We start from the raw sequence: 22,695 nt of genomic DNA on the forward strand, positions 1-22,695 counted from the left end.
ACACGGCCCTTCTCTCTGTGTGTTCATTATCCTATTTGGTATGGTTAACACACACCTGAGTGATATTCTAAGATGGGTCACATGAGTGATTTGTGAGCAATCTTCTTTGTAGAATGACTACTCTTCCCGGTATTCTACCACTGAACTGAAGTCTACCACTTGTTTACCCATGGCTGAGCCTATTTTATCACCCAATTTGATATCCTTACAAAGTGTTATATCATGGGTATTTTTATGAGTTGATTGTTTCTAACCATGTCAAACTGATATTGTGTGTGTGTGTGTGTGTGTGTGTGTGTGTGTGTGTGTGTGTGTGTGTGTGTGTGTGTTTTTGTGTCATATATATTTCATGTGTGCACAGTTTCACATTCATGAACATTTAAAGCAAGCTGGCAATATCTGCACCATTTTGAAATCTTTTCAAGATCTGACTGAATATTTATGAACCTTCTTTCAGACAGTACTTCATTACAGATGACCGCATTATCTGCAAAAGTCTGCTACTATTCATATTGTGCACAACATCATCAACATATAACATGAACAACAAGAGTCCAAACTCACTTCCTTTTGGTGCACTTCTACACCTGTTCATGACTCTTCTTCCCAGATAACATGCTGTTCCTTACCAAAAAATCCTCTATACAATGACAAGTTTTGCTTGATCTCCAATACTATCATACTTCTAACAACAAGTGTAAGTATGGTACTGTGTTAAATGCTTTGCTGCAGTTACACGGCTGCCTTGAACCAAAGCTGTCAGTAAATCCTGTGAGAAAAGTGCAAGTTGCTTTTCACATAACCAATGTTTCTGGAATCCATGCTGTTTGGCGTGTAGGTGGTCATTCTGTTTGAGATACCTTATTATGTTTGAACTCAGAATATGTTCTAAGATTATACAATGAGTCACTGTCAAGGATATTAAATGGTAGTTTTGTGAATCATTCTATCACCCATCTCACGAGGAATTGAAGCTGTGAGGATGGGGTGTGAGTCGTGGTCGGGTAGCTCAGTCGGTAGAGCACTTGCCTGCAAAAGGCAAAGGTCCTGAGTTCAGGTCTCAGTCCAGCACACAGTTTTAATCTTCCAGGAAGTTTCATGTGAAACTCAGTTTGCTCTGTTTAATTATGAAATACAGAAGTTTGTAAACAGTAAAAGTCAGGTTCATATCATATGTTTATTGACTTTCAGAAGGTCTTTAATGCAGTTCTGTACCAATGTCCAGTAAATAAAATACATGCATACTAAATATTGTGTCATTGGAAACATGTAACAAAATGTAACACGACTTACAGGTGACCAACATTTTATGCAAAGGTTGGCAGCTAATTCTTATTATAACTAAATGTAAAACAGTTCATTTAACTAGACAGAAACATCCTATAGCACTGAACTAAGTGTTCAGTGATCAGTGACTGGAGCTTATCACAAGTTTGAAGTATTTAGAAGTACCTATCATCAATAATTTAAGGTGGAATTCCCCATATAAATCTATCAATGGGGAAGGAAGGTGCCACTATCATTTACTGAATGAATCATTAGGAGGAGGAAATTAGTGTTAAGTGTCCAGTTGACAATGAGGTCATTAGAGACAAAGCGCAAGTTTGGATTAGAGAAGGACTAATAAGTAAATCAGCTGTGCCCTTTCAAAGGGACCATCCTGTCATTTGTCTGAAGCAATTTAGAGAAATCACAGAAAACCTAAATCAGGATGATCGGATGCAGGTCTGAACCATCATCCTCCTGAATCTGAGTCCAATGTACTAACCACTGTGCCACCTCACTCAGTAAAGAATCTTAAGGATAATTCATGCACAAGAGATCACTTACAAAGTCCCCATTTCATTCATGTGTGTGTGTGTGTGTGTGTGTGTGTGTGGTGTGTGTGTGTGTGTGTGTGTGTGTGTGTGTGTGTGTGTGTGTGTGTGTGTGTGTGTGTTTGTTTAGAAGAAGGCCTGTTCACAGCCTTAAAGGTATTTTAAATAAAGACAAGTAGAATGCTCTCATAGATTTAAGGGCCACATAAAGTGAGGAAGTGTAGGGCATTAATGAGTCATTCAAAGGGGGCAAAAGTACAACAAAGGTGACTGCTTGCAGTTTTCTTGAAAACCATTATTCATGAAAGTCATAGTATTCCACATCCACAATGTGCGAGAGTCTTTATGTTTCAATCAGTCCATTAATTTTTACTGTTATCACCAATGTTTCTTCAGTTTATGACCAAAAGGTTGACCAGCTGTGATAGATAAGAATTTCATGTTATTATTGTACTAGACTGTACTATACTGTAATATTATTTTACCAACAAGAGTGAAACCTACGAGTTTTAGTCTTTACTATTGCCAAGAGTCATAGTATGACATGAGCTGTGGTATTGCTTTACTGTTTTATTTCCTTTTCTGTTGTATGATTATGGTTGTCAGTTGAATTTTTCTACATGGTGTTCACACCTAGTCAACTGTGCAGGGAACTTACCTTTCATCCTATTGGTGCTGTACCATTTCATCATTCATCAAGTTATCAATATACCATAATTACTGAAATAAGATAGTTAGTGTTGATGACATCATTATCATCTCATTTTTTCTCTATATATATGAACTCACACTAGATACTGGTAGCTAGAATATAGGGTTGATTGTTTGGAGAAAAAAAAAGTAAGTCACTTTGCCTGATATTTTCTTGATATTATACGCCATGTAGGCCTATATATTATATAAGTACAATGAAGTGCATTATCAGTGTATGTGTCACATACATAAATTTTGCTGGTTTTCATCATAAAACTTATAGACAACAACTTTCAAATGTGAATACATAGTGGTAATTTATGATCACTGCACACACATTGATACAGATTTGACACAACTTAAGTCTAACTTTATTCACAAAGAAGCTCATTACAAATTTTATCTATGTAGAAAAAGGCAGATTGCCAATTAATGTAAAGAAGACATGTCAAGTTGCAGACGGGTAAAATTAAAAGCCACTTACATACAGCATTCTGCCACAGCATTCTTCAGTAAAAGGGAGACACACACATCTCAGCCCGAGATGCTGGAGCAGGTGGTGTGCATGAGGTTTGCTTGCTTTTGTGTGTGTTTGTGTGTGTGTGTGTGTGTGTGTGTGTGTGTGTGTGTGTGTGTGTGAGAGAGAGAGAGAGAGAGAGAGAGAGAGAGAGAGAGAGAGAGAGAGAAGAGAGAGAGAGAGAGAGAGAGCGGGGGAGGGGGGGGGGAGAGTGATGCATGTCTCTCTTTTACTGATGAAGCCTGTAGCTGAAAGCTATATGTAAGAAGTGTCTTTTAATTGTACCTGTCTGTAACTTGACATGTCTTCTTTACAGTAAGTGGGAATCTGTCTTTTCCTGCATTGCTGATATTCCTATCTGGAGTTTCTATCATTTGATTACAAATTATAGTATTTTCACTAGGTGCCTGTAAAATTTTAGTGTTAGTAAAAAAGGGGGGCATTTAAGTAAGTGATTTTGCTTATGGTGCTCTTATGAAGAGAAGAAAACTGTGATGTTATTATTCTTCAAGTTATGAGATTTGTGACTGAAGTTCTTAGTCGAAGTTAAATGCCACAGATAGAAGAATCCATATTTATATCAAAATTAAAATGTCAATGTTTTGTGTAAAGTAAGGTCATTTTATACACAATGGAAAATGTTTGATAGCATATGTAGTGAATTGATTTTAACAACTTTTTGGCTGAATATCTGAGTGTCAGATCTGTAACCACAACATACACTAATGAAACAGTCACGTAACCACATGAGATGTTCCTGATTTCAGTTTGAAATTTAAAATATATGTCCCGGGTGACTTTTAAAAACTTTTCTCAAGTCAGTGATCCGTTCTTTAAGCTAACCATCTGGCCACACAATGCTCTCAATCCATGGAATAAAAGAAGAGACACGCGTATATATTCCTGGTGAATCTTCTCCAGCACAGTAATTCCCAAATGATGTCACTCCAATAACATGATATACACATTGATTTCCTTTGGTAGATATCTGAATTGGTCCACCAGAGTCACCCTGTAAAATAAAAACTGTTAATAAATTTATCGCAGTGAGGGCATAGTGATTCAAGAGAAAAATTTTGGAATGCATTTAATGTTATGTAATTGATTTGGTTCTGGTATTATTGAAACAAGGTTTGCTAACTTACTTGGAAATCTTATGATGCAAAACATAGGATCTAATATGGTGAAACCATCTTTTCTATTTCAGGAAAAATACAGCTGAACTTGATGAACAAAGATGGCAGTGAATTCTGTACAGAGCAACTCTCACTCTACACAATAGAGACTATTAACTTTCAGTTGAATACTTTGAACAGTTACTGATCAACTTTGAAACATAAAGCAAACTTGCTGCATAATGCATACAACAGAACTTTGCTATCACTATCACGAAATGTCAGAATCAGCATACTGATCGAAAGGCACAATGAAAAAGACTGCTTAAATATTGAAGCTAGTACCCCAATGGCCACATGTTTGCAAGTTGTTTTTGTGTGAATGAGTGTACTTTTTGTTCCAGTAGGAGGACTTTTCAGAAAGCTTTTTAGTTTAACAGTCTACTTCATTGTGCCTGTTTGCTACTCAACACCTCTGTCTGGTCAGTAGCAGTCTATTCCTTCAATATTATTGTTTTTCGTTCAGGAATTTCCTGTCAGACTAATAGAAATGCTTACTGATACATTCACTACATAAAAAGGGGGGAGGGGGGGAACTGCTCTGTTACTATTAATTACTAAGGTACCTCACTTCCACCAGATACACACGAGCTCCCTCCCTTGGCAGTAGTGTTATTAAATGGACAATTAGAACACAAAATTAATAACTGTCAGGCTCTTTTTCAAAATGGATGAGCTAATGTGAAACAAATGATGAATCTGAAAGCATTACTGAACGACAGAAATAAGAAATACATAGTTGTTTTTTTTTTTTGTTTTTTTTTTACATTATGAAAGCTTGTGGTCTTTGTAATAGGTGTGAACTTTATGAAATACATGTAGATACATAAATGAGTAATAAGGCACTGCTAATAATAAAATGTGTTGTCAAAAGGATCATTGCAAGAGTTAAATTCACGCGTGAGATTTTGGGATCACTTAAAATGAAAATAACCTTAAAATGAGAGTGTGGTCTACCTCCATTCCTTTTGAACAGTTTCTTTGTTAAAGCCATCAAAGACTCATGAAAAAACACTTGAAGAATAAGGAATTACAGGCAACATTACAGGTTGCAGGTAGGAGAGTGCTCCTGTCAGTTGATTATTATTCATTGGTAATCATGCATAATTATCAAAACATGCTCGGTTGTTCATTGTAAGTTAATATCTTCGAGGTGATAGCTTTGAAAACGGAGCTACAAATCTCGTTGTGGAAGACAAAGTGTATCACAAGTACTAAGAAATTCCTGAAACCCATGTCAATGTCTGGAGTAACTGTCAAGGTTGGTCAGTATCTTCATGATACCATTCAAAGCTGGCACTCTATCTAATGAAAAACCCCTTTAATAAGTAGTAAGCACAACATATATAAGGCAGAATACTAAGCAGTATATAAGAGCAAAGCATTAACATCTTTGGAGACACCTCAAGAATTGGCCACAGCAATCATTTATCATTTAGCAACAACCCCAGCAGAAAAAGCAAATCATATGGAACATGGTTTATTATTGTCAAAAAATACCTGAATTGTATTACAATTGTAGAACTTCAAGAAAACACTTACACTATGTGATAAGAAGCATCTGGACACATGGCTCAAAATGACTTACAAGTTCGTGGCGCACTCCATCGGTAATTCTGGAATTCAATATGGTGTTGGTCCACCCTTAGCCTCGATGACAGCTTCCACTCTTGAAGACATATGTTCAATCAGGTGCTGCAAGGTTTCTTGGGGAATGACAGCCCATTCTTCATGGACTGCTACACTGAATAGCAATATCGATGCAGATCAGTGTGCCAAAACGTCCCAAAGGTGTTATATAGGATTCAGGACAGGATTCTGTGCAGGCCAGGCCATTACAGGCACGTTATTGTCATGTGCCTGCTGTTACAGGCCGTGCGTTATGAACAGGTGCTCAATCATGTTGAAAGATGCAACCACCATCCCCAAATTGCTCTTCAACAGTGGGAACCAAGAAGGTGCTTAAAACATCAATGTAGGCCTGTGCTGTGATAGTGCCATGCAAAGCACCAAGGAGTGCAAGCCCTTTCCATGAAAAACTCAACCACACCATAACACTACCACCTCCGAATTCTACTCGTTGGCACTACACACACTGGCAGATGACATTCACCGAGCATTCACCATACCCACACCCTGCCACTGGATCGCCACATTGTGTATTGTGATTTGTCACTCCACACAACGGTTTTCCACTATTCTATTGTCCATTGTTTACATTCCTTACACCAAGTGAGCTATCATTTGGCATTTACCAGCATGACGTGTGAATTATGAGCAGCTGCTTGACCATGAAATTAAAGTTTTTTCACCTCCCGCCTAACTGTCATAGTACTTGCAGTGGATCCTGATTCAGTTTGGAATTCCTGTGTGGTGGTTTGGATGGATGTCTGCCTAGTACACAACTGTCGGTGGTCTCTATCAGTCAACAGATGAGGTCAGCCTGTATGTTTTTGTGCTGTACATGTCCCTTCATATTTCCACATCACTATCACATCAGAAAGAGTGGACCTAGAGATGTCTAGGAGTGTGGAAATCTCTTGTACAGACGTACGACACCCAACAACATGACCACATTCTAAGTCCACAAGTTCCATGGAGTGCCCCATACTGTTCTTTCACCATGTCTAATGACTACTGAGGTTGCTGATATGGGGTACCTGGCAGTAGGTGGCAACACAATGCACCTAATATGAAAAACGTTTGTTTTGGGGGGTGACCAGATACTTTTGATCACATAGTGTATGTACACTGCTGGCCACTAAAATTGCAACACCAGGAATGGTAGGAAACATGGTGTCAGCTCCCCCTTTCCCTGTTCCAATTACATATGGTTCACAGGAAGAACAATTAGTTGCTGGTAAGCTTCCACGTGGGCTTGAATCTGTCTAATTTTATCTTAAACATCTACATCTATATCTACTTGATTATTCTGAAATTCACAATTACATGCCTACCAGAGAGGTTATTGAACCACCTTCAAGCTATTTCATTATCATTCTACTCTCAAACAGCACATGGGAAAAATCAACACATCTTTCCATGTGAGCTTTGATTTCTCTTATTTAATTATGATGATCATTTCTCCTTATGCAGGTGAGTGACGGCAAAGTAATTTCACATTCTAAGGAGAAACTTGGTGACTGAAATTTCACTAGAAGATCCTGCTGCAACAAAAGACACTTTTGTCTTCATAATTGCTCCACTTTGTATATCACATCCGTGGCACACTCTCCGTTATTTTGTGGTACTACAAAATCGGCTCCTCTTCTTTGGACTTTTTCAATGTCCTCCATCAGTCCAATCTGATGGGGATCCACAATGCACAACAGTACTACAGAAGGTGGCAGACAATTGTAAAGTAATTAAACTCTGCAGTAGACCTGTTGCATTTTCTAACTAGTCTGCCAATAAATCACAGTCTTTGGTTTGATTTCCACACAACATTATTTGTGTGATGTTTTCAGTTTAAGTTATTCATAAATGTTATCCTAAAGTATTTAGATTTGTGTGATTTATTATTTAACTGAAGTGTAGTGGAATCTTTCTAGTACTCATGTGAATAAATCTTCATTATTTCGAGTCAATTGCCACTTTTTGCACTCTACACACAGCTTATCTGTAACATTTTGCAATTGGTTTTGATCATCTGATGACCATAAGAGATGGTAAATGACAGCATTTTATACAAACAATCTAAGAAGGCAGCTCAGATTGTCTTCTTAATCATTTATATATATCAAGAGGAGCAGAGGGTCTGTAACACTTCCTTGCGAAACATAAGACATTACTTCTGTTTTACTTGATTTTCCATCAATTACTGCATATTATGACCTATCTAACAGGAAATCCTGAATCCTGTCTCACAGCTGAGATGACATTCCACAGGCAAGCAATCTGATTAGAAATCATTTGTGAGGAATGCTGTCAAACGCCTTCTGGAAATCTAAAAATATGGAACCCACTTGACATCCCATTTTGATATTACTCATTGCTTCATTAGAATAAAAGGCTAGTTATGTTCCACAGGAACAATATTTTCTGAATCTGTGTTGGCTATTTGTTAATAAATAATTTTCTTCAAGGTAATTCATAATGTTTGAACACAGAATATGTTCCAAAATTGTGTATTGGTGTGACTTGTGCAACTTCCCAGTTTTTAGGAACAGATCTTTCAACTAGTGAGCCATTGTATATGAGTGTCAAGTATGGAGCTATTGTATCAGCATATTCTAAAGGTACCTGACAGGTATACAATTGGGACCAGAGGCCTTGCCTTCATTAAATGATTTAAGCTGCTTCTCTACACCTAGGTTACCAACTTCCAAGTTACTCATGCTGGCAGTTGTTTTTGATTCAAATTCTGTAATACTTACTTCATCTTCCTTGGTGAAGGAATTTCAGAAAACTGTTTAGTAACTCTGCTTTAGTGGCGCTGTAATCAGTCATTGTGTGTAGTGAAGGTATTGATTGCGCCTTGCTGATGGTATAAATACGACCAGAATCTCTTTGGGGTTCCTGCTAGATTTCGAAATGGAGTCATATTATGGAAACCGTTAAAAGCATCTTGCATTTGGAGCTTCTGTACAACTTCACAAATCTTGACAGTTTTACATTCTTATAAATTTGGCATGTTTTTCCCACTGCTATTGCAATAGTGTTGCGAGCTGTGAATCAGTACCATCTCTTATTAATTTATTTTGTATATATCTCTCAATTGCTATTGATACTATTTTTCTGAATTTAAGTCACATCTGGTCTATGCTTATGTGGTCAGATTGGAAGCAGTTGAGATTGTGTCTTAGCAAGTCATCAAGTAAATTTTTATCTGTAGTACTTTTTATTTATTTTTGGTGAGTTTGAGTGTTATGTACTCAGTCTCACTAGAACAACCTTGTGGTCACTAATCCCTACATCCATGATAATACTCCCTATTTGTTCAGGATTATTCGTTGAAAAAGGGCAAGTATGTTATCAGAACAATTTGCTGTCCACGTGGGCACCTACACAGAAGAGCCCAAGAAACTGGTACACCTGTCTAATATCATCTAGGGCCCCCCAGAGCATACAGAAGAGCCCCAAAACAACATGGCATGGACTTGACTAATGTGTCAAGTAGTACTGGAGGGAACTGACACCATTAATCCTGGAAGGCTGTACATTAATCCATAAGATAAGGATGGGGTGGACATCTCTTCTCAAGAGCACATTGCAAGGCATCCCAGATATTTTCTTGTCTGGGGAGTTTGGTGGCTAGCAGAAGTGTTTGACCTCAAAAGAGAGTTCCTGTAGCCACTGTATAGCAATTACGATGTGTGGGGTGTCACAGTGTCCTGCTCGAACTGCCCAAGTCAGTCAGAATGCACAGTGGACATGAATGGCTGCAGGTGATGAGACAGAGTGCTTACGTGCATGTCACCTGTCAGAGTAATATCTAGATGTATCCTGGAATGCAGGGTCCATGGATTCCTGCTATTCATGGTACACTCGTGAAATGGTCGTACAGGAAAATCTCCCTGCTTCATTGCTGCCTCAGAAATGCTGTGTCCAATTTCTCATACACTGACTATATCATGACATTCAAACTCACTTATACCTTGGTAACCTGCCATTGTAGCAGCAGTAAATCAATCTAACAACTGCACCAGACACTTGTTGTACTATACAGGCGTTTCCGACCACTGAGTGGTGTTCTTACTGTTTACATATCTGTATTTGAATATGCATGCCTCTACCAACCCAACTTCTTTGGTGCTTCAATGTACACTAATTGTTCAACATAATTTTCGGAAAAGCATTCAGTACAATTTTGGATGATGATTTATGCCTACACCAGTTTTAAACATGTATTTTGGTCATTGAGGAGAGACTGAAATTTGATATAACACTACAGTTTTCCTTGAATTGTTCAGCAACAGTATCATCTGAGTCAGCAAGGTGGTAAAAGGAACCTATTACTAATATATTCCGGTTGTGAAGTTACAGAAAATGTTAATGAAAAGAGCGAATTTTACAGTATAACTAACAATGTAATAGTGGTTGCTAGAACAAATGATAGTTACAACGAAGAGGAACCATACCTGTTCTGAAAAGCTGTTAATGAAATAATACAAACCAAAGTCTGACAAAATTGATATTGTGTACAACCCAATAAAGATATGAAATCCCAAGCAAAAACCACCCTATTTACAAATTAAACAGCCAAATAGTTAAAGCAGCAACTAAGCATGATTATGTTACAGTAACTGACATTAACACCTTCCTAAGTAGAAATGATTATACAAAGCATGGCTGCAAATGGTGTCAAAAAACAGCTTTGTGTGATAGAATGAATAAGTGAGATAGAGAAAAATTCATTGTTGAGAGCAACAAATATAACTATGAAAGCCAAAATGTCTATCCAACATTTATCTGACAATAATGATCTGACCTATGAGATCTCCATAATAGAAATAACTAAACCAAAATCCAAAATCTGCCACCAAGCAGAAACAATATCACTGCAAATTACACCAGTAGACAAATATAGTGATGAAGAATGGCAACAAGTAGCTAGGCCTAATGAGACTGAACTGAACTGTAAGTTATCCTCAATAGAAATGCAGACAGTGATTAAAAACATAAAATCCTCTGTGGAAGAGGAGCATATGTCACTGAAACTAAGTGCAAAATACAAAACCAACAAAGCTGATGAATATCAGCAAGCAACAGTTACACAAAGGAAAAAATAAAACCTAAGTGACTAGTGCCCACAAGGGCTTCAGTAAGAAAAAGAATGGCATCTCAACATTTGGTCAGTGATTTTGTATGGTACAACAAGGAAAGAAAAAAGCTGTAATATAAATATCAGTGGCAATAAATTTGAACATGACAATCAAATAGAGACTAAGAACTTACTCATTAAGGGAAAAGAAATAATGCTCAGAATTCTGCATCAAAATATACAATACATTAGCAATAAAAAAATTTGAAGCAGAAATACTTACAAATGAAAAATGCCCAGACATAATATGTGTATGTGAACATGGATTAAAAGAGAATGAAATATGCAGTTTTCTTATAAAAGAATGTTCTTGCAAACTAGTTCTGCAGTCAGGATAAAAAGGTGAAGAGGTAGCAATATTTACTCATATTAAAACGGCTGAGAATTATGATAACAATTTGAATGATACATTCAAAAGTTTATCGAGAAGTAAGAAGAAAGATTTTGAGAGTCCAAGTAAAGCATGTTGTTGTTGTGGTCTTCAGTCCTGAGACTGGTTTGATGCAGCTCTCCATGCTTCTCTATCCTGTGCAAGGTTCTTCATCTCCCAATACTGACTGCAAACTACGTCCTTCTGAATCTGCTTAGTGTATTCATCTCTTAGTCTGCCTCTACAATTCTATTCAATACCTCCTCATTAGTTATCTAATCTACCCATCTACTTTTCAGCATTCTTCTGTTGCACCACATTTTGAAAGCTTCTATTCTCTTCTTGTCCAAACTATTTATTGTCCATGTTTCACCCTCAGCATCAACCAACTACATTCCATTATACTCGTTTTGCTTTTGTTGATGTTCATCTTATATCCTCCTTTCAAGACACTGTCCATTACATTCAGCTGCTCTTCCACATTCTTTGCTGTCTCTGACAGAATTACAATGTCATCGGTGAACCTCAAAGTTTTTATATCTTCTCCATCGATTTTAATACCTACTCCGAATGTTTCTTTTGTTTCCTTTACTGCTTGATCAATATATAGATTGAATATTGAGGAGAGGCTACAACCCTGTCTCACTCCCTTCCCAACCACTGCTTCCCTCTGCTGCTCCTCGACTCTTATAACTGCCATCTGGTTTCTGTACAAATTGTAAATAGCCTTTCGCTCCCTGTATTTTACCACTGCCACCTTTTGAATTTGAAAGAGAATATTCCAGTCAACATTGTCAAAAGCTTTCTCTAATGTAGGTTTGCCTTTCTGTAATCTTTCTTCTAAGATAAGTCGTAGGGTCAGTATTGCCTCAAGTGTCCCAACATTTCTACGGAATGCAAACTGATCTTCCTCGAGGTCAGCTTCTACTAGTTTTCCCATTCGTCTGTAAAGAATCCGCATTAGTATTTTGCAGCTGTGACTTATTAAACTGATAGTTCAGTAATTTTCACATTTGTCAACACCTGCTTTCTTCGGGATTGGAACAATTACATTCTTCTTGAAGTCAGAGGGTATTTCGCCTGTCCTATACATCTTGCTCACCAGATGGTAGAGTTTTGTCAGGACTGGCTCTCCCAAGGCCGTCAGTAGTTCTAATGGAATGTTATCTACTTCTGGGGCCTTGTTTCAACTCAGGTCTTTCAGTGCTCTGTCAAACTCTTTACGCAGTATCATATCTCCCATTTCATCTTCATCTGCATCCTATTTTGTTTCCATAATATTATCCACAAGCACATCGTCCTTGTATAGACCCTGTATATACTCCTTCCACCTTTCTGCTTTCTCTTTTTTGCTTAGAACTGGGATTCCATCTGAGTTAATATTCATACAAGTGGCTCTCTTTTCTCCAAAGGTCTCTTTAATTTTCCTGTAGGCAGTATCTGTCTTACCCCTAGTGAGATAAGCCTCTACATCCTTACATTTGTCCTCTAGCCATCCCTGCTTAGCCATTTTGCAGTTCCTGTTGATCTCATTTTTGAGACGTTTGTATTCCTTCTTGCCTGCTTTTACTGCATTTTCACATTTTCCCCTTTCATCAATTAAATTCAATATCTCTTCTGTTACCCAAGGATTTCTATTAGCCCTCGTCTTTTTAACTACTTGTTCCTCTACTGCCTTCACTATTTCACCCCTCAAAGCTACCCATTCTTCTTCTACTGTATTTCTTTCCCCCATTCCTGTCAATTGTTCCTTTATGCTCTCCCTGAAACTCTGTACAACCTCTAATTTAGTCAGTTTATCCAGGTCCCATCTCCTTAAATTCCCACCTTTTTGCAGTTTCTTCAGTTTTAATCTGCACTTCATAACCAACAGATTGTGGTCAGAGTCCACATCTGCCCCTGGAAATGTCTTACAATTTAAAACCTGGTCCCTAAATCTCTGTCTTACCATTATATAATCTATCTGATACACTCCAGTATCTCCAGGATTCTTCCATGTGTACAACCTTCTTTTATGATTCTTGAACCAAGAGTTAGCTATGCTTAAGTTAGACTCTGTACAAAATTCTACCAGACGGCTTCCTCTTTCTTTTCATAGCCCCAATCCATATTCACCTACTATGTTTCCATCTCTTCCTCTTCCTACTCTCGAATTCCAGTCACCCATGACTATTAAATTTTCGTCTCCCTTCACTACCTGAATAATTTCTTTTATCTCATCATACATTTCATCAATTTCTTCATCATCTGCAGAGCTAGTTGGCATATAAACTTTTACTACTGTAGTAGGTGTGGACTTCATGTCTATCTTGGCCACAATAGCACGTTCACTATGCTGTTTGTAGTAGCTTACCCACACTCCTACTTTTTTATTCATTATTAAACCTACTCCTGCATTACCCCTATTTGATTTTGTATTTATAACTCTGTATTCACCTTGTTCCTCCTGCCACCGAACTTCACTAATTCCCACTATATCTAACTTTAACCTATCCATTTCCCTTTTTAAATTTTCTAACCTACCTGCCCGATTAAGGAATCTGACATTCCACACTCCAATCCATAGAACACCAGTTTTCTTGCTCCTGATAACAACATCCTTCTGTGTAGTCCTCGCCCGGAGATCTGAATGGGGAACTATTTTACCTCCGGAATATTTTTCCCAAGAGGACGCCATCATCATTTAACCATACAGCATACAGTAAAGCTGCATGCCCTCGGGAAAAATTACAGCTGTAGTTTCCCCTTGCTTTCACCCATTTGCAATACCAGCCAGCAAGGCCATTTTGGTTAGTGTTACCATGCCAGATCAGTGAATCATCCAGACTGTTGCCCCTGCAACTACTGAAAAGGGGGGGGGGGGGGGGGGGGGGAAGGAAATGAAAGATTGTGTAGGATGTGGTGATTTTAATACTGATATTGGAAAAGATACACAAAGAAACCAAAAATTTGTGGAGATACTAATACATTACAACATGAAGGCAACTGTAATGAAACCTAGAAGATTAACTTTGGAAACTGAATCAATTATTGATAATATTATCACTAATATAGGTAAAAATGTATATACCTCAAAAGTTCTACAAACAGGACACTCTGATCATTTAGGACAGCTATGTGAAGTATATGGAAATCTGAACTCATGGACAGAAGATAAAAATGTAGAAAGAGGTATTACACATTTCAACCAACAAAACATCAACATATGTAAAGAAATATTGAGAAAAGAACATTGAGCAGAGATTCTTCAAGCTCAGGTAACACACCACAAATACAATGCTTTTCAAGTTACTTAATACATTACTTCAATACAGCTTTTTCAAAAACCAAAAGGAAAAGAAAAATCTTACAAAACAACCACGGGATTATGGAGAAACAGATGAAACCTACAAATAGCACCAGAAGAAGTACAGACAGTTGATAAGACAAAAAAAGCCAAATCAATGAGAGTATTTCAAAATCAACAGTAAGATGAAAACAGCCTGGGACATATTCAACTCTGAGAGGGGCAACAAAAAATAAATGAAATAGAAACTATGAAATTGAGTAACAAAATCATTACAAACAAAACAGAAATTGCAAACTTCCTGAGTAATAACTACATACATACAATAGCAAACCTAAAGCACATATGCAATTGTCAAGGAACTCTTCAGACCATGTTTAAAGATAAGCCAAGCCAGTCAATGTTCCTGAAACCAGTATCTAAAGAGGACGTGACAAAGGTTACAAATAAAGCTTAATGGAAAAATGTCTGCTGCACATTAAGTGTCAAAACAACCTAATCAAGCAGGTGGCAGCAGAAACAATTACACCACTGTTGCACAATATCAACTGCTCATTCCAGGAAGGAGCATGTCCTGATCAATTTAAATTAATTAAGGTATAAGGGGTGTACAAAACGGAATGAGTTGGAGGCATAGTTACAGAAACCACAACCTGTATGTTACAAGTATTGACCCTGGCTGGAGAACTGTTGTATTACTTCACCCTATTCAGCCAGGACCAGAATCTCATGAGCCTGGCAGAGAAGTGGATCGCTTGTCCCACTGTGTGGCTGTCTCATAAAGTTCCTGGGGCTGCGATGTTAACCAGTTCCGCTCGTACAGCTGGGCGTCATCATCCGAGGTTAATCATTTGCCCCTCATTATCTTTTTAAGAGGACCAGAAATGGAGTAATCACAGGGAGAGGGGTCCAGACTGTATGGTGGGTGGCCGAGAACCTCCCATTTGAATTTCTGCAGGAGTGTTGCGACTGTGTTGGTCGTATGGGGCTTTGCATTGTCTTGGAGCAGAATGACCCCATGGGTGAGACTGCCTGGTCATTTTTTTATGTTATCACTTGATGCAGGGTGGTCAAGGTTTGTGAGTAACACTGGGCATTCACTGTTGTCCTGTGCTGCAGGAAGTGAATCAGAAGGGGGCCATCTTGGTCAAAGAAGAACATCAGCATAATGATTCACCTCAGGTAATGACATCCAGCTATACGTGTGGAACTGAGTTACATCACAGACCCAAGAATTTTATGAGACAGCGATTCACTACCTTGTGTCACAGTGGAACAAGTGTCTCAACAGCCAGGGTCAACACTTCTAACATACAGGTACTGGTTTCTGTAATTATGATTGAGGCTCATTTCTTTTTTAATGTCCCTTATGGTACCTGCATACAAAAAGAGAAAGGATGATAACAGTAATAATTACAGGCCAGTATACTTAGTCCCAGGATTCTCCAAAATATTAGAAATGCTCATGCTCAACAGATTAACAGGAAACCATAATATACTCACTCTAGCACAGCACATATACCAGAAAGGGAAATTAATGGAAACAGCAATTGAACCATTAACAGAATTTATTCTACAGCCCTTGGACAATCAGAGAGTAGTGTCTGGCATCTTTCTTCAATTATCCAAAGCATTTGACACAATCATGCAATCCTAGTAAAGAAACTAGAGAATACTGGTATTCATAGACAAGCAGCAGGTAGGATAACATCATATCTCAGTAACAGGAGGCAATATGTATCATTAACAGCTTATACGGATCAGAAGTTAGAAGGATTAAGTATGGTATACCTCAAGGATCTGTCATGCGGCCTATACTCTTTAATTTATTTGTAAATAATGTATAAAATGTATGAAAATGAAAATAAGATACAGTATGCAGTTGATATCACTGTATTAAATCTTTCCAACAATTTTGAAGCACTCAAGGAAAACAATTCACAATACAATACAATGGCTCTTGGACAACGAGTTAATTATTAATTTGAAAAAAAAAAAAAAAAACTTTGTACATGGTTTTCAACAGTACACAATATGCAGAACATATAGATGTTTCTACAGGTGAAAAAGAACTGGAAGAAGTAATTTCAATTAAGTTATCAGCCATAACAGTAGACTGTGAGCTAAACTGGAAGCAGCAGATAAATACTGTATCTGACAAGCTAAGCTCAGTGATATTTGTAATAAAACAACTGGATCAGTATGCAAATGAAGACCTCCTGTGCACTGCCTTCATGGACTTTTTGCACCATACATGCAATATGAAATAAAAGTATTGGGAAACTCAATAATTACAGGAATGAAAAGAGAGTTCACCCTAGAGTAGAAAGCCATTTGAATTATATTGAAAAAAGAAGCAAAAAGAACTTAATATTTTGACATTTCCATCACTGTATATATTCAAGATGATTGTGTCTGCACTGTGAGATCCCATAAAACGGAAGATCAGCATGACTGTTCATCCTGATAACACAAGGAACAGAAAAAAATTGCGTCGCATTTCACACAGGCACAAGCTTTGTCAAGGGAGTCACAAAACCTCGACATTCCCTGCATCTCTAAAAAAGATCTGAATAGAAGAAGAATTCTACAGTGTGTCTGGGTATGTGAGCAGAAAGTGAAAAAAAGTTCATACTGTGAACGATAAATTTTATGTGCAATATTAACCCAGCAAGGATGTGGTAGGGTCAATTTGAGCCGGCTCATTTTGTTTTGTTGGCAGTTCTCTGTTGTGCAGTTGCACATTGTTGAAGTTAACAGTAGCTGAAATTACTGGACTCCTCTCCCTTATGGGTGCACACACTCAGTCGGCTGCCATCCATGAAAGGAGATAAATAAGTGCAAACGGTAAGAGGGTATTTTTGATTCTTCCACAACCACGAAGTAGTATTTCTGTGCCATTTTTCAATTTATGTTTTTTCATGAATGCTTCATATTTTTTGGTGTTTTTAGTCAAAATGGAGAATGAAGAGAGGGAGGCTGAGCTTATACGTCTTTGGCTGGTGGAATTATCGGTCAGTGGAAATGACTTTATGACAGATAGGAGTAAAAATGAAGATTGTGTAAGTAAGCACAATGGCAGTAGTGGTACTGAGTAAGGCGCAAGTGAAAGCAGTGACAAAGAAGCTGATATACCACTACATTATCTACAAAATACTGCCCACAATGCTGCATTACCAGAATTAGTCAATATCAGCTGGAAAATCAGGTACACAGTTCATTTTATTTTGGTAAAGATGGATCCAAGTAGTGCCAAAATCCACCTCAACAACAAGTTTGGAAACATTCTGAAAATGTCATCAGGCAGGTACCGGGCAAGAGTTTAGTGGCAAGATTAACAAAGACAGAGCTTGAACGCTGGAGTTTGTTTTGCGATGAAAATATGCTTACTATTACCTTGAAGTATACAAACTTGCAAATTTCAGAAAGGAAAGCAGCTTGTGAAGTAGTTGCAAATGGAAATGACCATGAGTGAGCTGAAGGCTTATATAGGCTTGTTGTACTTTGCTGGATTTTACAGATCTTGGAGGCAGAACACCATTGACCTTTGGGCTTTGTACGGAACAGGCACTGAAATGTTTCGGCCGATATTACATGGCAATGTTTTCATTTTATTTAATGCTGTCTTCATTTTGACAATAAATCCACACATGAAGAAAGAGAGAAGTTACACAGCTTAGCACAAATACATTAGATACATGAAATATTCATTGAAAATGGCAAGAAGGCCTATGTAATAGGAGAATATACAGCCACAGATGAAATCCTGCTTGCATTCAGAGGCAGATGCAAATTTAGACTATTATACTCCACCAACACTGGCCAACCATGGCATAAAAATATTTGCCTTGACTGACGCAAAGAATTTTTACATCTTCAGCCTCAAAGTATATGCTGCAAAGCAGCCAGAGGGACCATTTTCACTGAGTAATGAATAAACCATTTGATGTGGTGAATCAGCTGGTGCAACATATTTTTAAAAAAACAAGCTGTAATGTGGCTTTTGATAACTGATTTACAAGCTATAAAGTACTGTCACATCTGAATAAGAACAAGAGGCAAATCCCTCCTGAATTTTGCAAAACTCATGGCAGAGAAATCCATTCACCTAAGTTTGGTGAAAAACAAAGCTGTTTTTCTCATGTCCAGTTTTCACCACAATGCTGAAATGTATCAATTGACAGGAGATAAACATGTTTTATAATTTTACAAAAGTTGGAGTTGACATTGCAGATGAGCTGTGACTTATGACATAAGCTGCAACTCAAAAAAAATGGCCTCTTCTGCACAATACTGAATATGGCCAGCATAAATGCTGCTGTAGTTCAGTGATCAAATAAAAATAAAAACCGAAAGTATCGCAGTTCCATAAAAACACTAGGCCAGGTGCTCGTAAGTGAACACTTGAGTGCCTGACAAGAAACACCTCAACTGCCAAGCAGTTGGCATAAGAGAATCAGAGAATTTAGTGGAGAACCTTCACAAGAATTGACTGCTGGAATCCAAGGTGTACAAAAAAGATACCAAGAAACTCTCTATGCTAGACATCATAAGACACCTCATATTTGTGAAGGTTGTCATAAGTTCATTTGTCAAGAACATAGTTCCATTCGGCTAACAATGTGCTATGGAAAGAGATGATTAACAGCTTATGCAAAAGTGTATTGTTCATTTTGTGTTCAAAGAAGATTTATCACATAAATACTTAGCAAAAAAATCCAAATTACTGATGAGAATGTACGGTTTTGTAGATTTTAAAAAATATGTAACCTTAAGATTTTAGTTAGTTAGTTAGTTATATTACTTGTTCCATGGATCATGAACACGATTCTGTCGTAATGATGTGGAACGTGTCAAAGTACACAAGATTCATTTATCCCAAATAATCATTGTTAGTCTTATATAAGGTACAATTGTTAATGCTTACTGTATTTCTTTGGCCTATGTCTAAAAATTCATCTATGGAGTAGAAGGAGTTGTCATTCAGGAATTCCCTTAACTTACCTTTGAATGCCGATTGGTTATCTGTCAGACTTTTGATATTGTTTGGCAATTGACCAAAAATCTTTGTGGCAGTATAATTCACCCCCTTTTGTGCCAATGTCAAATTCAATGAACGGTAGTGAAGGTCACCCTGTCTCCTAGTATTGTAGCTGTGGACTGTGCTATTAATTCTGAAGTGATCTGTGTTACTAACAACAAATTTCATTAGGCTCTATATATATTGTGAAGCTACTGGCAATATCCCTAATTCTTTAAATAATTGTCTACAAGATGATCTTGGATGAGCCCCAGACATTATTCTGATAACACGCTTTTGTGCAATAAATACCTTCTTTCTTAGTGATGAATTGCCCCAAAAGATGATTCTGTAAGAAAGCAACGAATGAAAATATGCATGGTAAGCTAACTTACTGATGTGCTTGTCTCCAAAATTTGCAATGACACTAATAGCATAGGTAGCTGAGCTCAATCGTTTCAGTAGGTTGTCAATGTGTGTCTTCCAGTTTAAATTCTGATCAATACAAACACCCAGAAATTTTGAACAATCTGCTTTAGCTAAAGATTTTCCCAACACTCTATATTTATTTCTGGTGTTATGCCTTTCCCTGTACTGAACTGTATGTACAGTGTTTTTTCAAAGTTCAATGAAAGTCCATTTGCGGAAAACCACCTAATAACTATTTGAAAAACATTATTTGCATTTTCCTCAGCTGATTCTTGCTTTTTAGGCTTGATTACAATACTTGTGTCATCTGCAAAGAGAACCAAGTTTGCATCTTCATGAATATAATTAGGCAAGTCATTAACATATACACTCCTGGAAATTGAAATAAGAACACTGTGAATTCATTGTCCCAGGAAGGGGAAACTTTATTGACACATTCCTGGGGTCAGATACATCACATGATCACACTGACAGAACCACAGGCACATAGACACAGGCAACAGAGCATGCACAATGTCGGCACTAGTACAGTGTATATCCACCTTTCGCAGCAATGCAGGCTGATATTCTCCCATGGAGATGATCGTAGAGATGCTGGCTGTAGTCCTGTGGAACGGCTTGGCATGCCATTTCCACCTGGCGCCTCAGTTGGACCAGTGTTCATGCTGGACGTGCAGACCGCGTGAGACGACGCTTCATCCAGTCCCAAATATGCTCAATGGGGGACAGATCTGGAGATCTTGCTGGCCAGGGTAGTTGACTTACACCTTCTAGAGCACGTTGGGTGGCACGGGATACATGCGGACGTGCATTGTCCTGTTGGAACAGCAAGTTCCCTTGTCGGTCTAGGAATTGTAGAACGATGGGTTCGATGACGGTTTGGATGTACCGTGCACTATTCGGTGTCCCCTCGACGATCACCAGAGGTGTACGGCCAGTGTAGGAGATCGCTCCCCACACCATGATGCTGGGTGTTGGCCCTGTGTGCCTCGGTCGTATGCAGTCCTGATTGTGGAGCTCACCTGCACGGCGCCAAACACGCATACGACCATCATTGGCACCAAGGCAGAAGCGACTCTCATCGCTGAAGGCAACACGTCTCCATTCGTCCCTCCATTCACGCGTGTCGCGACACCACTGGAGGCGGGCTGCACGATGTTGGGGCGTGAGCGGAAGACGGCCTAACAGTGTGCGGGACCGTAGCCCAGCTTCATGGAGACGGTTGCGAATGGTCCTCGCCGATACCCCAGGAGCAACAGTGTCCCTAATTTGCTGGGAAGTGGCGGTGCGGTCCCCTACGGCACTGCGTAGGATCCTACGGTCTTGGCATGCATCCGTGCGTCGCTGCGGTCCGGTCCCAGGTCGCCGGGCACGTGCACCTTCCGCCGACCACTGGTGACAACATTGATGTACTGTGGAGACCTCACGCCCCACATGTTGAGCAATTCGGCGGTACGTCCACCCGGCCTCCCGCATGCCCACTATACGCCCTCGCTCAAAGTCCGTCAACTGCACATACGGTTCACGTCCATGCTGTCACAGCATGCTACCAATGTTAAAGACTGCGATGGAGCTCCGTATGCCACGGCAAACTGGCTGATAGTGACGGCAGCGGTGCACAAATGCTGCGCAGCTAGCACCATTTGACGGCCAACACCGCGGTTCCTGGTGTGTCCACTGTGCCGTGCGTGTGATCATTGCTTGTAGAGCCCTCTCGCAGTGTCCGGAGCAAGTATGGTGGGTCTGACACACTGGTGTCAATGTGTTATTTTTTCCATTTCCAGGAGTGTATTAAAAACAATAAAGGCCCCAAGACAGAACCCTGTGGTACCCCATTCTTGATACATCCCCAGTCTGAATAATCTGCTGCCCTTTGTGTACTATGTGGGTTTACTGTTTCAACATTCTGCATTCTACCAGTTAAATATGAAGTGAACCATCTGTGTACTGAACCATTCATTCCATAGTACTTCAGCTTATCTAAGAGGATTTCATGATCCACACAATCAAAAGCCTTAGAGAGATCACAGAAAATCCCAATTGGTGATGTTCTACTATCCAGAGCATTTAAAATTTGATCAGTGAAAGCGTGTATAGCACTATCTGTTGAAACACCTTTCTGAAAAAGCTGTTAAAATTATTATTTTGTAGACTTTATGAAAAAATTAAGAAATAAAGAATTTGTATGCTTCATGGTATTTCTATGAAAATCCTTTAATTAATAAATAGTTCATAAATTTAATTCCTATCTTTTGTTTAAATGTGCCAATAGATACTTAAAAAATATAAATGAAAACAGCCCTTTTTGCACCACATCCTCACAGTTTAAGAGAAACTAGAATTACACTGTACGTAAGGAACTAAACTACTTAAAAGCACTCATGTACAATATACAATGCACAAAAATGTATTTTTAACTCTGATGTAAATCATTTAGCTTTATGTCCATACTGTGCAAGCTGTTGTATATTTTTACTGTGTAGCCTATTATATGTATACTGTCAAGATGTAAGCAAAATGATGCACTTTATATTACAAGTACATACCTGTACTAAAGGTAATTTACAATACCAATATACATCACAACTGCAATCACCCCTATTCATATTAGCTCATGGGAACCAT

At 38.5% G+C, this 22,695-nt stretch overlaps 1 protein-coding gene across 1 annotated transcript in view; it reads right to left on the reverse strand.

Moving 5' to 3' along the window:
• Positions 1 to 2,658: 2,658 nt before the first annotated feature.
• LOC126335512 (serine protease snake-like) overlaps positions 2,659 to 22,695 on the reverse strand; it is a 205,031-nt gene continuing 184,994 nt past the window's right edge. Inside the window, exon 8 of the mRNA XM_049998867.1 lies at positions 2,659 to 4,039. Within this exon, the coding sequence (XP_049854824.1) occupies positions 3,866 to 4,039 (174 nt within the window). The 3' untranslated portion in view covers positions 2,659 to 3,865. The remainder of the gene's footprint in view (positions 4,040 to 22,695) is intronic.

The sequence above is a fragment of the Schistocerca gregaria genome, chromosome 2 (assembly GCF_023897955.1).
Source record: "Schistocerca gregaria isolate iqSchGreg1 chromosome 2, iqSchGreg1.2, whole genome shotgun sequence".
Taxonomy (NCBI): Eukaryota; Metazoa; Arthropoda; class Insecta; order Orthoptera; family Acrididae; genus Schistocerca; species Schistocerca gregaria.